Genomic DNA, 14,976 nt, shown 5'->3' on the forward strand with positions numbered 1-14,976 from the left:
TTCCTTTAGATTTTTGGATCCAATCCCATTCTATCAATAGCCATAACATACAGGAGTCATTGAAATAACCTTCAGCTATACACTAAGATGATGTTGTGCAGGTAAAGATCAGTGATTGTATTATTGTCCTGTTTAATTTAAAAACAGTCCAGTTTTCAATGACCTATGACAGCTGCTTCCATATTAACAGCTGATGTTTAGAGATAGTCAGTGCTTCACACATAATTTAACTCAACTCAGACCAGTTTTTTAAGCATTTAAAAGTTAAATGTCAGGCTAGATAACATAATATCAACCAGACGGGTTGGGATTTGACAGTTATTTGTTTGACATAATTCTAAAGGGTAGCCGACAATGTAGACTAATGCAGTGATTCTGCAACTCTGTTTGTAAACAGATATGAATTCTTCAGTATACAGTATTTTAGAATGCAATCTCAACCTCGAGAAGCTAAGCTTTTCACTCAGTGGTTGTAATCTTCTTTGGAACTGTACACCATTACTGTAAGCTTGGTTTGACAACACTGTTGAAGTACAGCTTATTGACAGAATAGATCCACAGAAGATAGCCGTTCACAAACAGCTATCGTCACACGAGTATCCATAGTGCTTAGCAACATGGCACTATGAGATGAAAGATAAAATGGGACAAATAAGGAATATTGTGCTAGTTGCATGTGCCATGAATTCACACTCGGCATGCAAACATTTGACTTCTCAGATGGCGCCCTGGATACATCAGTCATGCGTTCACGCCATTTGGCCAAACAGATGAAGCCCCAGCTAGTAGTCAGCTAATTAGCCATAATTTGGTGGTGGCTGAAAAGCTAGCTAACCCGATGTTTAAGGAAAGAGAGAGAAGCAAGGAAAATGCCAAGAGATGTTTGCAGTGAGTGTAGTATAAAATTTGACAACAAGAGCAGCAGCTAAAACTAAACTTTAATTTCCTACTGACTGATGGATTAATTAATATTCATTAATGGAAAAAAGGTCTTTTTGAGGGTAAGATTTTCATTCCTTGTGGTGCCCCTGAAAACATAATGAAAAAAAATACACAAGTGTAAAAAAAAATGTAAAAATCATATACACTAAACAGGAAGAAAGTTGACACATTAAGATTATTGTCAACAGGTACGGTGATTTATATTTCTAAGTCTTAAAGGTGATGATGGAAAACATAGCATTTTATTTAGAAGACCTTCGTAAATAATTTAAAAAAAAAGACAATGTTGCTCCCTTCAAGAAGTGAGTGATGGTCACTCCACCTTCTCATAGATGATACAGTGATGAGCTCTGAAACTGTCACCTGTAATAAATCTAAAGGAACAGTGATACATAGCATTAAGCTGCTGAAAGGTATGGGCATTAGCATGTATGTAAATTACACCTGCATAGTCCAGCACTGATAATGTCGACCATACAGTATACTGTAGAACCTGCTGCTAAAGTATGGTACTGCTTATATGCATAATGATGATAAGCTAAATTGAAGTTAAATTTGCTTTGCCAGTTTAATAGTATGAGTCTTAAAGGATATTTTATCATCAAATGAAATACACTGGTATTTTTAAAACTTTTTTTTTTTTTTAAATTTGAGCCCAAGTTATTGTACTAATAACATTTGAGAGCATTTTTCATTGGGGATCTGATGAAGAGCATGTAATTAGTATTATCTGGGCTTTGTAAAAACCTTCTAAATAGTCAAGAAGTCTGACTCAAATTATACAAAGCTTTGTCAATTAGAGAGTGCTATTGAACAATAGAACTGTGTCATATGCATATTTATGAATAGAGCTGCTTATAACCACTGATCCTAGGTCATTTATATACAATCTGAACAGAACAGGACCTAGAAATGAGCCCTGTGGCACCCTATTTGAGTGAAATTATTTAAAACTATCTCTAATAACTATAAGTCCTCACAAATCACAGACCACAGATGCAACTTTTGCACAAGACGCAAAACATCATCAAGAATCTAATGCAAGTGCAGTTGCTTTTGACTTATCTCCTCTTACTAGAACAAGCATCATTACTCCACCAAGGAACACAGAGGAGTTATGTGATGATCAGCATTGGTTTGTCTGTCTGTTTGCAATGTTATTCAAAAACGCACAAACGGGTTTGGATGAAATTTTCAGGAAAGGTCTGAAATGGCACAAGGACCAATTGATTCAATTTTGGCTGTGATGCAGCTTGTTGTCTGGATCCATGGATTTGTTAAACATTTCTGTATCATTGAGAGATAGTGTTGCTGTAACTATGACTACAAGTGAACACTACGTCAGCTGCCTGATGACTATCAAATGACTGCGATCCTACTACAAATCGTTCACTGCAGACCACGAATTTCTTAAGATTTCATCCATCCAAAATCATATGATGACTTAGCAATTTTGGCAGAGTACTACTACACTCTGAGTGCTTTTTTGTTATTTATCGCAGTCAACTCTGCAGAACAGGCTGTCAAAGAAAACATGCATCCTTCAGTTGGTCAGCCAAGCAAGGTTAAAATACTGGTAGAATGCTTGGAGTGAGACTTTGGATTTACAGTGATTAAGAGGAACACAGAGAAAACCTCAATTGCATTTTGATTATTTACTAAGCGCAGGACAAGGCAGTCTCAAATATGTGTTTTTCCCTTCTAGTTGAAAGTTTCACATCTATCATCGTCAACCTAAGAGTGAGTGTGGAACTTTTACTCCATGGAGTGGACAAAACAAGACTCCTGAATACAACATCTTGGGGTTATATCTTCATTTGGAAGTCAGCAGATGTTTTAGCTGCTGCCAAGTTTCCAAGTAGGTCCTCTGCTGACTTCAGTATGTTGAGACTACAAAACAGAAGAGAGAATTGCCTTTCCCCCTCCAAACCCTTCAAATAAGACATCACACAATTTGTTCATTTGAAGCTTACTATACTATTAAATCTGCATTTGCTTCAGAGACAGGTGATCTCTACTGGTGGATAATATATTCTACATTTTGTGTAAATGACTGCTGGCTTCACTTCATTCCCTGGAATCATACGCCTTGGACAGTCCTCTGCATGCTCTGCACACTGACAAGGCGGTCGTGACTTCAAGCTCTGAGCTGCAGCTGAGCCTGTGGTAATGCCCCAGGCTCATTTGGACTGTGCTATCAGTTTGCTCTCTGCTAATTGAGCTGTTGAGAATGTAGTTTGCAGGGGCTTTAATCTGACAGACCCGTGGGCTAGTAAGCATGTACAAAGCATACAAAAACACAGGCTGATGCGGTGAATACACACACCTGCACAGACACTCTCTGACACCTTGGCACCTGTCGGGGAACAAACTGATTGTGAATCGTCGGAGATGCCGGAACAGGCAGCTGCACATACAGGAATGAGGCAATAATGCTAACAGATTTGCCGTGGGACAGTGAGGGGAAGGAAAAAAATGAGTAGATTTATATGATCTTCTCAAGCTTCTCCGTGACTAACCTGCATAACATCCCCTGCACCCAGTTTGGATGTATGCAGTCGACCGGCCTCCAGTGCATCCATCTTAGTCCACAGCAGGACCTTACTGAGCAGAACCACTTCCTAGTAAAGATGCTGATAACTGAATGTAATTTATGTGAATATTAATCAGCAACACAAAAGATGAGGCATTGTAAAGGAAAGACATGAGCTTCAGGTTTAATTTAATGAACAGCTGCCAAAAAATTAACATTAATTTTTCTTTGCATTCATTATGGTTGTCGGTTTAACCAGTTTATCTTTCAATGAAGAAGAAAAATGGTACATCGAAAGCTATACATCAAATACTTCATAGCAAATATAGATTCTTCACAGTTTTGGAACAAGTCTGAACAAACAAGGGCAGTGACAATTGAAGCAAGGCAACAGAAAAGGATGATATTTTCAGGCGTGTGAGCATGGTACAGTCAGAGGCACAAAGTCAGTGGATTTAGCGGTGACGTCTGAAACCGTAAGACGCTCATACATCACAAGACCACTGAACTTCTCTCAAGGACGACGAGGAGACAGAATGAATAAGATCACAGGCCGGTTTGCAGTCTCAGGACACCTGACCCCTCCATTTTCTGAGCTCCGAGGGCTCGGTGCTCGGGACGGAGTGCTTTTTCCCCAGAGAGGGAGAGGGTCAGTCAGGGGCCACCTACCCATCAGCCTGACAGAGCCAAAGCGATTTTATACCACGATCACACCAGAGTGCAAACATATACTTCAGAAAGCATCAACAAAGATTATATTTGAAGAAAAATAAAAAATATTTTGCTACTAAAAATGTATCTCAACAATAAACCTCTGAAAGAATAATGATTTCTATTTATTGTAGACAACAAAACTTTATATACTCACTCATACTAAAATGACACTAATACAGTCAATTCAGGATTTATCAGCAATGTTTGATTTACAGAGTAATGTGGCACAGCAAAGATGAAGCAGACTAATTGGAACCTCCTGAGTAATCAATAACCTCTCTTCTGAATCTGAATCAGTGCATCACCATCACGTTAATTGTGATACCTTAATTACTGATAAGAGATAAGATCCTGGTTCACACAGTTGACTTCTATAATGCTGAGGGATATTTGCCTGTACTTAAGTGCTTATTTTTAATAGGGCCTTATTAAAGGTTCAAAACCATTTTAAATTGTGTGTATATTTGCTATAAGCGTTAGGAACTTTGATGGTATCCTCTGGAAAAGGGCTGCAAGAAATCAAAGCCAAAATAAATTTGTTGTTACTAATTTAATGGTTTAATTTTATGTAAACAGAACACATTAATAGACTGTTAATAGAAATAGGTACAGATGACTACCTGTTAATAATAAAATGCATTAAACAAGGATGTCTTTCCTACACAACATAATGCAAAAGGATCCATCAAAGACACAGCCCAGGCAATTCACCAGTGTAAAAATGTTCCAGACAGATACTTTAAACTACATTAAAAACTAAAATGGCTGTAGACTGCTACTTGCATAAATACTTTAGCAACTGATTAGAAAAACTTAAAATTCTGTGCTAATTTTAAAGACTATGAGAAGCACCTCAAACGTGGAGTCCGATGGTAATCTCAGCACTATACCAGAATGCACACGACTCCCATGGTACAATCCGTCACTTCATTGCTTCCCATTTATTGGCTATGTGAGCAGCTCTGCAATGCATTCTAGTGGCATCCTGATGCATTTCGGGAGAGCAAGCATCGCCTTTCCTGCACGCCATTTGCATAAAGTTGAGGTCTAGGCAACTTTATGCAAATCAGTAGCATCCAGAAACTGCCAAAAAGTTTCAGATTAACCATTACTGATCTAAAATGAAAACAGATACAACAACTGTATGCTTTTGTCTCACTTGAAAAGTGAAAGCCTGTGTTAGATTCCTGTTGAGGATCAATCTGTTTTGTTGTACGCACATCAAGCAACCACTGTTGGAAAGTAAAAATACCTCTGCGGGCACGTATCCTAAATCCTACCTCTGTTATGTATATTAAGGGTAAATTGGAGAAGGAAACAAACATTGAAATTACCACAGAAAGCTAAATGTGTCAAACGCAACAAATTCAGAGACATGGGTTGAGTTTGGACGGAAAAATCGAACCTGCTATTTCATTAAACCTAAAATAAAGAGTAAACAAACTGGAGTACAACAGTCATGCAGGCAGGTATGTGGGGCTAGAGAGACAAAACACAAACACATTCCTTGTGGATGTAAAGTGACACGTTTTAGGAAAAGGTGCATGTTATACATTTTGAAAATATAAATTATTGTGTAATTAATCAAATAATTGATAAATACACTGATCAATCACGCCATTAAAAACACTAACAGATGGGGTGTTCAACATTAATCATCTCATTACAATAAAATAATGTGCTAAGAAACATTCAGAATATTTCTTAGCTACAACACAATGACAAATGTCAGTTAAGTAAATTTGAAGAGAATGGATTTGTATATGCCCTTCCTCAATAATGGACACTGGCAAGCATAGCTGTTTTGTTTGTGTTTATTTTTTCTCCCTTTCTGCTCAGAAGAAAGTCAAGAATTCATATGCGCAATACTTCTTGTTTTATACTCGTGAAAAAAGAGTCCATGTGAAGTGTTACTTCACCAGCAGACTGTGGAAAGTGAGAGCAAGATGGTTCTAATGAGAATCTAAAGGGAAAAGTATCTCACACCACAAGACACTATAAACTATTTTTCTCTGCTCGCCACATCTTTTAATAATACACTTAACAGAGAAGCCATCGTCATTCCTCTCTCAAGGTCAGTGCATTTTCAGAAAAGACAGATGAAACACAGAGCGGGCACTGGCCACAGTGATAGTGCCATCCCTCTGAATTTGCAAGTATGGATGACGGCCAGTGTTTGCACGGCAAAAGTAAGACATGTGGGTTTAAGTGATGAATGAGTCTGCAGCTCCTGGAAGAGCAAAATAAAGCAGAACCACTTAGCTCCTGTCAAAGCTGCACTCCAGAGCCTACTAGTTGGGCAACTCACTTCTCAGTGTGCGATTTGTCCGAGTGCAAATTACGAGCCTGTGGTCTTGTTGGTACGAAGCCCTCCAGAGATCTTGCTGCATATTGTGCAAATTGAATTAAGGTGTATTCATTTTGCTTGTTAATCAGGAGCAAAGTGCGTGCAGTGGGTTAACTAACCATAAAGGTCTACTCGCGATGATTACATGTTTTCCCTCTCTATCTACAGGGTGAGGGCTCCAACTTTCTCCAGCTGGGATCCTCCATCGAGCAGCAGATCAACGGTATGTTCAAGGTGATGGAGGAGTACAACTGGGACAGCTTCGTGGTCATAACAAGCCTCTACCCAGGTTACGAAACCTACGTGGATTACATCAAGTCCTTCACTGACACCAGCTACTTCATGTGGGAACTGCAGGACGTTCTGACCTTCGACATGTCTGCCGACAGCATGAACGACATACGAGCGCGGAGGCTCCTGCAGCAGATTGATGCCCAGGTGCTGCTGGTCTACTGCTCCCACGAAGAGGCCCAGTATCTGTTTTCCATGGCTGCCGAGGCTGGACTGGTGGGGCCAGGCTACATCTGGATTATCCCTAGCCTTGCTGTGGGAAACCCAGATATCCCTCCTCCCGACAGCTTCCCTGTGGGGCTCATCAGCATCATCACAGACCGGTGGAGGATGAGCCTGAGGAAGAGAGTTCGGGATGGGGTTGCCATTGTTGTGAAAGGCGTGCAGAGCTTTCGGAAACAAAGAGGCTTCATACCAGAAGGCCACAGTGACTGTCACAACCCCGTCAAGGCATCAGCTACTAATGACACTCTGTTCAGGTGAGCACGAATTTATGAAAAAAATAAAACAACGCACTGCGCCTTTTCACCTTGTGAACCCCAACACCCATCAGAGGGTTGCCAAAATTACATTCATCAGAGCCAGATATTGTTGGATTTGTAAGTTTCCAGTGGCCCTTGATGTCAATATTTTATCTTGATTATTAATCAAATCTTAGCTTAAAATTGTGAAATCTTAATAAAATCACTATGCTCTCCATAATTTATCTAAAATATGCCAAACATATAAACTGCATGCAGTAAATGGATTCTGTTAAAATAAAAAATAAATAAATAAATAAAAAAGTAAAATTCTATGCTCCCTGACTCAACAGACAAGCTATCAATGTCTCAGGTGTGGACAACATTCATGTAGCAAAACTTCAGTAGCATTTCAGTTGAACTGCATTCTGTATCTACACAGAGCAGACAGAGGAGATAAGAATAGATTTAAAATAAAAAATATAAGATGCCTATTAACTAAAGTGTGTAGAGCCATCACTTCTTTCATCGAGGAGCATTTGTGAAAATGTTGTACACATTGATTCCAGGATTTTTCAATAGTGAAAGTATTAAAAGAAATTAAAGACTTCTGCTTTTCTGGTCTTGAAATATTTTCAGTTGATTAAATTATTAACAGCTATTTGCCAAAATGTTGAATTGGTGGTTGAGTCGCACATCCATATGTTTTTACATGCACAGGTACAATACAAACAACAGCACTAAGCATGGTGTATCTAGTTTATATGAATTTGTTGTCTCAGCTTTAGGAAAAACGGTGACCAGAGTCAGTACTCATTAATGACACAAGTGGGATTGAAAGTGGAGGTTCCTCCAGTAGAAACTCTGCTGTAGTTTGATGTTGATAGAACTAACTGTGGACATGAGATATGAACTGCTTACTTTATGGTGTCTCGTTTGCAGTGTTTAATTGTACACCAGGCCCTAAGGGTGGTGCTTTAATTTTAAATTGAACCCCTGAGTGATGAAAATGCACTAAAAAATTCACCAGCTGCTACTGCAGCTGTCCAAGACGAGCCAAACCAACAACGGGACGACTTCAGCACTAACACATCAATTTTATAATTACTTAAACTTCTCCTCTTTTCTTCCATGATTATCCAAGTCCTTATTCCTAAACAAGAAAAAAGGTCTCAGGTCACCGCTTTCCAAAACAATTAGTTTGGCTGCTTAGGGTTAAGGACTGTCAAAGTCATAAATAATTAAAGTCAGTTCTGACTACGAAAACTGCAGTCTGACACTTTGTATGCCCAACTATTCCTCTTTGTGGAAATGGTTCTGTCATTCTTTCTTTGAGATGGAAGTCATCATTTGCACAATTGTGATGGTAACTTGTTTTGGACAAACAGAAGATTGTTGTCTGATAGTCTAGGACCACATAGTAAATAACTGTAAATTCTCCATCATTTTTTGGCATATCAAAGATCAGTCTGATAGCTCAGGCTTACATCTGTGGGACCTGGCAAAAGAGAGGTCAACAGCCATTTATTTATTCATGACTTCCCATCTGTTTGGTGCTGTGGAGCACATTTTACGATGGCTGTCACTCTCCCTAACTGTGTCCTCTGCCCTGCTGCCATTTATCTCTTCATCTCCCCAGCACTGAGAGCTCCCCTAGATCTCTTGGAGATTGCGATGTAATTTAGTAGTGTTGCGGGGTAGAGTATTGGTGATAAGGGCGTGGTTTTCCCCTTATTTAAACCATGCCCAAAAGAGCAATCTGATACCATCTGTGCCATGGTGCACCGAACAAATCCTATTTTGCTGTAAAAATGTTTTAATCAGGAGAGGGAAGAGCGTGAAAAAAACTGCTCCAGCAGCAGCACAAGCTTTTGGCTCATGTAAGTCAAGGTCATTCAGGGGGACTGAAAGTGTGTTGTGTGTAAATGTTTACGTCTGTTAGTGTAGGCGGTCACCAAGGGGCCAGCTGACAGGACATGAGGATCATCAGACACTTGTCCTGCATTAGGAAACATCACTGCCTTCCTCTGATGTCACAACTAATTTTTCTTTCAGATTCTTCAGAGCCTTAGGGGAGACAATTTTTCCTTTGGTAAATCCAAACCATCCACATGAAGTAAAAATGGTGAACATTATCTCAGACTTTGATACTGTACAAACCCTTCCATTTAGACTTGCCAGCAGGCATGATTTGAGCAGCAGCAGTGACGTGAAGGTCGGCGGGATAAAACAAAGCACTTTCAATTAGCTTTATAGTCAGTCATCTCCTCTTTTTGCAGCCAGATCAAACATGAGCTGGCCCATCGGTTCTCAGATTTGTCCTCACTTGACTGGAAATTCTTTTCAAACAGGCTTCTGATAATGAGTCAGCTCACCTGGTAATGAGATTATCGCATGTTACCAGATTAAACAGGCTTTTCACACAGACCAGGCCGAAGGCTGCTCTCCTCCCAGCAGGCTTTCATCACCTCTGCTGGAGTGGCAGGTGAGGTGAGAAAGCAGGGACACAGGGCTAATATAACACAGGCTGTGAGTGATGAAACAATGGAATCAAAAGCAGCAGATAGCTGTCGTCTGAACAATCAGGCAGCTGTCGGGACACCTTGAGAGTTGCATTTTTCAGTTCAGTGATGGAGCATTGTTGCCTTTATCCATTCAGTTTAAGGAGTTTAGGTATGCCAGGTATGCTGTTCCAACTATTGAGGACGTAACCTGAAACAATTAGCTAAATAATTAATCAACAGTACCTATTTTGATAACTAATAGGAGATAGTTTCTCCACTTAATGCTACTCTAACCTATCTTTTCAAAGTATGACTGAGGTAACATTTTCATGTCATCCTAATTTCTGTGCATTTTGTTTTGGCAATTATGTTACTAACAATTAATAATTAGTTGGAATTAAAATATCAATAACCATAGTCCTACAGAGGTGAAAACATCTAAACAATGAGTTAAATTGTCTTCATATTTATGGGAAACAAACTGAAAATAAACTAAAAACGATAAATAGATGCAAATAAATTAATAAATATGATTTAGTGTTTATTTAAAATTAACACTAAAAGATAGTATTTGTAGACATTAGTACATCATTTGGTCCTGCTTTTCTTTGATACTGAAATGATAAAAGACTGAGCAGACCAGCATGCACCATATTCGTATGATTTTATGAAAACAGAACTATATGAACTAGTGAGCAAGTTTTATTGAGAACTACTTGGAAGTATAATGTGGAAAAGTCAGCCTACTCTTTTTAAACTGCATGTCATGGTGGTCGACCCATAGCAATAATAGATTTTTCCTTCCAATGCTTTACTAAAATGCAGCCACACAAACAACTTTTCTTTTTGACATGATGGCAATTATTTTGTAGTTGAGTGACTAAACCTCAACATGAACGTTAAAAAAGCTAAGTCTCCATTAAGTTGGGCGAGTTTGAAATTGTGAAAAAGCATAGATTTATACAGGTGTCTGTTTATTCTGTTGCCTAAAAAGAAGAGTCAATGCAGAAATTCTCCATAACAAGGTAACAGAAGTGATTGCCAATTGCAACATAGTCAGATGAGAACATATCGACCAGTCAATCCAGAAATCAACCTCGAGCCTACAACCCGAAAATCATAGAAAGAATAGTTCACACTATATCTCATGATTTTGACAAGGATTGGGTTCTATTTTGATTCTCCTTTGGCATAATTAGCCTTTTATTTCACCTCAATACTTTTGATTAACAAAACTTAACATGCAGGTAACTTCAACAGGCTTTCATTTTTAGCCTGCAAACATCACATCACAGCTGCAATACATCAGCCCTTGCTAATGAAGATTCATTGCATAAGTAACTTGACAACAGGCCAAAAGGAAACTTTTGGCGGTCATCTGTAACACCGCTCTAAGTTCCACCCTCCTAGTTACTGCAAGTAATTTGTAAATGTCACCTTAGTCTTTAGGAAACTGTGGCCTTGTCCATATTAAGGCAAATATTTTGCAAAACAAACCTTTCTCTTATTGTCTTTTTACATCCCATCTACAAGTATTGTCATTCAAACTGAGTTTTTTGTTTCTTTAAATGTGCACATTTTCAAAGACTTTGGTTTGTGTGTAACTGTAAGGACTTTAAAAACGGAGAGAATGGAAAACTTTAATGTCACCTCAATTCATGCATGCTAGTTACTGCTTAGAATAATGCCTGAAATAACCACAATGGTGACTACATATACACAGTATTCCCCTCCAAAACTATTGGAACATTGAGGCTAATTCCTTTATTTTTGCTGTAGATTGAAAATATTTGGGCTTGACACGAAACGATAAATTATTTCCAAGTATGTACATCTGAATCTGATACACAATATAGAAGATAGCACCTTTTGTTTGAACTCACCCATTTTTTATGTGAACAAAAATATTGGAACATCTGACTGACAGGTGTGTTTTGTTGCCCTGGTGTGTCCTATTACATACATTTTTCAAACAATCAATCGTGCTCAATGTCTACGTTCACTGTCACATTTGGTTTTTGTCTGTGCAGTCTGCATCTATAGTTAGAGGTGTAACCAGTATGAAAATCAGAGAGCTGTCTGTGGGTGAAAAATAAGCAATTGTGAAGCTAAGGAGAAGATGTAAAATCAATCAGAGCCACTGCACAAACATTGGCCATATTCAGTACAACCACTAGTGTACTAAATAACAGATATCGAACAGGTAGATCAAGGAAAACAGCAGTAGTTCACAACAGAAACATTGTGAAAGTTTTAAAGAAAGACCCTAAAACAACTGTTAGTGACTTCAACAATAACCTTCAGAGGGCAGGAGTGACGGTATCAATCATGTTTATGAAAATTCAAGTCACTGACTGTCTTGCTCTGTTTTTTGTTTCTCTTCAGGCACATGCTGAATGTAACATGGGAACATAACGACTTCTCCTTCAACAGTAACGGTTACCTAGTGAATCCAGCCATGATAATCATCACTCTGGACAGAGAGCGACAGTGGGACAAGGTGAGCGTTTAATAAGATAATACTGGATTTCTCATTTCACATGGAACTTTCATAGCAGAAGTACTTCTCAGACTAATTCGAAAGATCTTTCCTGAAAGCAAAACCCATACTGTAGGTCATGAAATCACACAACAGAATAGTTGCTTCGCTGTTACAGTACATTGTGTCTTTCACTGGTGTCACTTCTGTCACGCTAGAAGTCAAGTGATTTCACACATCACTGGTCTCTTTGTAAAGACTAGTTAGAGGAGTCAGAGCCCCACTGACACCAATGAACCACTTAATGAAGGCTCATCTACGAACTACACACACAGTGCCAAACTTCACACAAACCCCTCTCACTTGCTTCAATCCTCCATCTCTTCAAAAGACCTTTCAAAGAAAAATCACAAACAGTTAGGTAATTTTGCTTGTTGCCTTACTGAGTAATAATAATAATAATAATAATAATAATAATAACAGGAAGTAAACAAACAATTTGTGTCTATACCATAGCCATGTTTACTTATGGAGTAATGATTTTGCATTTTGGTACATATCAGATACTTAAGGTAACATTACCAATTTTGATATATTTCAGGGATTTGATGAGTGTTTTTTTTACAGCCCAACTTAATACTAAATTATATCAACAACTGGAAAAATAATGATCAGATAACCTTCTAATCTAAAACCGTATTGCCAGCCTGTATGATACAGACAAAATATTGGGGCCCGAGGGCACTGCTGGACTCTCAACTGGGTGTTCATCTTTAAATGAAGTCTGGATAGATTTAAAAACTCTGTGAAGAAAATGAGGAAAAGTCTTAATCTTAGCACTCTGAACCCAAAGCAGTTTTGTTTATGATTTATTCTTGTTACACTTTTACACACCACGGCCTCACTTATCACTGTATAGTATAAAGTCCTGCACCTCTAAGGACATAGCACAGCTATGGCTAGACACTGAGAGAATTCCACTTCTGCTTAACAAAGTTATAATTCCATAAATAACATGACATGCTAATTTGTTTTACAAACCTGAGAAAAACAATTGAATCAGAATGTGCAACACTTTTTAAACGCCCTACAGGCATTACCAATACTGAAAAGAAAAAGAAAATGGTAAATCTACATGCTATAGATGTTTTCTTACTTAAATCTTTAGTTGGCTTTCATATTTTTCACTTAATTGGCACTATGGAAACAAAGCCTGCAGTTCAGCTGACAATAAGTAGCACCTTAGTCACTAATGTCTTTGTGGTTGCACTAAGGAGCAGATAGTTGTTTTGTTTTTTTTGTTTTTTTACAGAATCTGGTTACAGCAAAAACGTTATTTTTGGAACATTTTAAAATGACACATGTAGGATGCAGCGATTTTGATCAAACTTCACGATTTTTGTCTGGATATGAAAACTCCAAGTCCGTTAGTCCGTTTTTGAGTAATGTTGCGAACAGAGAGACAGACAAAAATCAACGCCGATTGTCACAGAACTCTGCTGAGGCTCTGCCTCCTTGTCGGGAGTAATAAAAGCATAAGCAGGTTGCAGAGTGTGGATAGCAAAAGATGATCACCTTCAAACTAAAGCAATTCTGTTATTTTCCTGACAAGCCGTTTCTTATCTGAACAGATAAAAGCAGTTGTGACTTTCACTTTTTTTGGACCTCCTGTCCCGCTGCTGGACACTCATACTGAAGGGCACTGCAACACTCCCAGTAGATTGGGACAGTTTTTAGCAATTTTAGCATCCTTGTCCTCTGTGCTATCAAAGACGAACAGAAACGTTGGCTCTAGAAATATCCTAGAACTGTAACTCTGTCCCCTCTATTTGTATAAAAAGACTTCAAAAGATTGAAATGAAATTGAATTCAGTGACATGAAGTGGATATGTCACTTTCCCGTGACAGAGTTTTCATATTCAGACAAAAACAGTTCAGCTGAGGTTACCATTAGGTTTTCAAAAACTTTCACATCAAGGATAAAATATTGCAGACAAAGAAGACTTCAAACCGGAGTTGAAGGCAACCGTGTCCTCTCATTCACTCTCTGACTCCAGCTGTCCTCATTTCCCACCACACTGACCTTTACATAAACCTTTCATGGGAGAAAAAAAAGTGTTTTTTCTCACTGATTCAGAGCACAACATTGTGCTCATTTCACAAAATTTCAGCTAAGAAGTGCAAGGCAATCCATTTTCTGTGCTTAACTTTCTCCTACCTCCGGCCTCTTTTCTTTGAAAGCTGGACATCAATTCTGCCTTTTGATTGCCTTTTTTGCCAGCCTTCTCATTGTACATGTCGCAAGGCAGCAAGTTCATATATCACTTCTGTATAACCAGCTCCAGCCTGACATTACATACACTGATACTTTGCATTACACACCTCATTTTTTAATACTTAGACTCATCTCACTACAACACTCTTATCACATTCAGTTGCTGTAATTTGCAAAGAGTCATTGTTCAACTGCTTCCCTCAACTCCATTCTGAGATCTAGAAGTCAGTAAGTTGGAAAGATGGAGGGGGAGCATGACAAAAGAGAGTAGTGACAGAGAGAAAAGGCCTCAGAGAAGGACGAGAAGTGCTCCTGTCACTGCTGTTATCTGGCAGGGTGAAATATGGAAAGCTATTAATACTGAAAAGCTGTATATCTGTGACGCACACAAACCTTGAAATTACAGTGTCCCTGCTGAAACAGGATTTGT

The 14,976-nt window shown here is 38.6% G+C and overlaps 1 protein-coding gene across 1 annotated transcript in view; it reads left to right on the forward strand.

The window, feature by feature from the left end:
- The window catches only part of grin2ca (glutamate receptor, ionotropic, N-methyl D-aspartate 2Ca), a 67,503-nt gene that overhangs the window by 26,739 nt on the left and 25,788 nt on the right, over nucleotides 1–14,976 (forward strand). Inside the window, 2 exon segments of the mRNA XM_051941129.1 lie at nucleotides 6,705–7,306; nucleotides 12,178–12,292. Of these exon segments, the coding sequence (XP_051797089.1) occupies nucleotides 6,705–7,306; nucleotides 12,178–12,292 (717 nt within the window).

This window comes from Acanthochromis polyacanthus, chromosome 21 (assembly GCF_021347895.1).
Source record: "Acanthochromis polyacanthus isolate Apoly-LR-REF ecotype Palm Island chromosome 21, KAUST_Apoly_ChrSc, whole genome shotgun sequence".
Lineage (NCBI taxonomy): Eukaryota > Metazoa > Chordata > Actinopteri > Pomacentridae > Acanthochromis > Acanthochromis polyacanthus.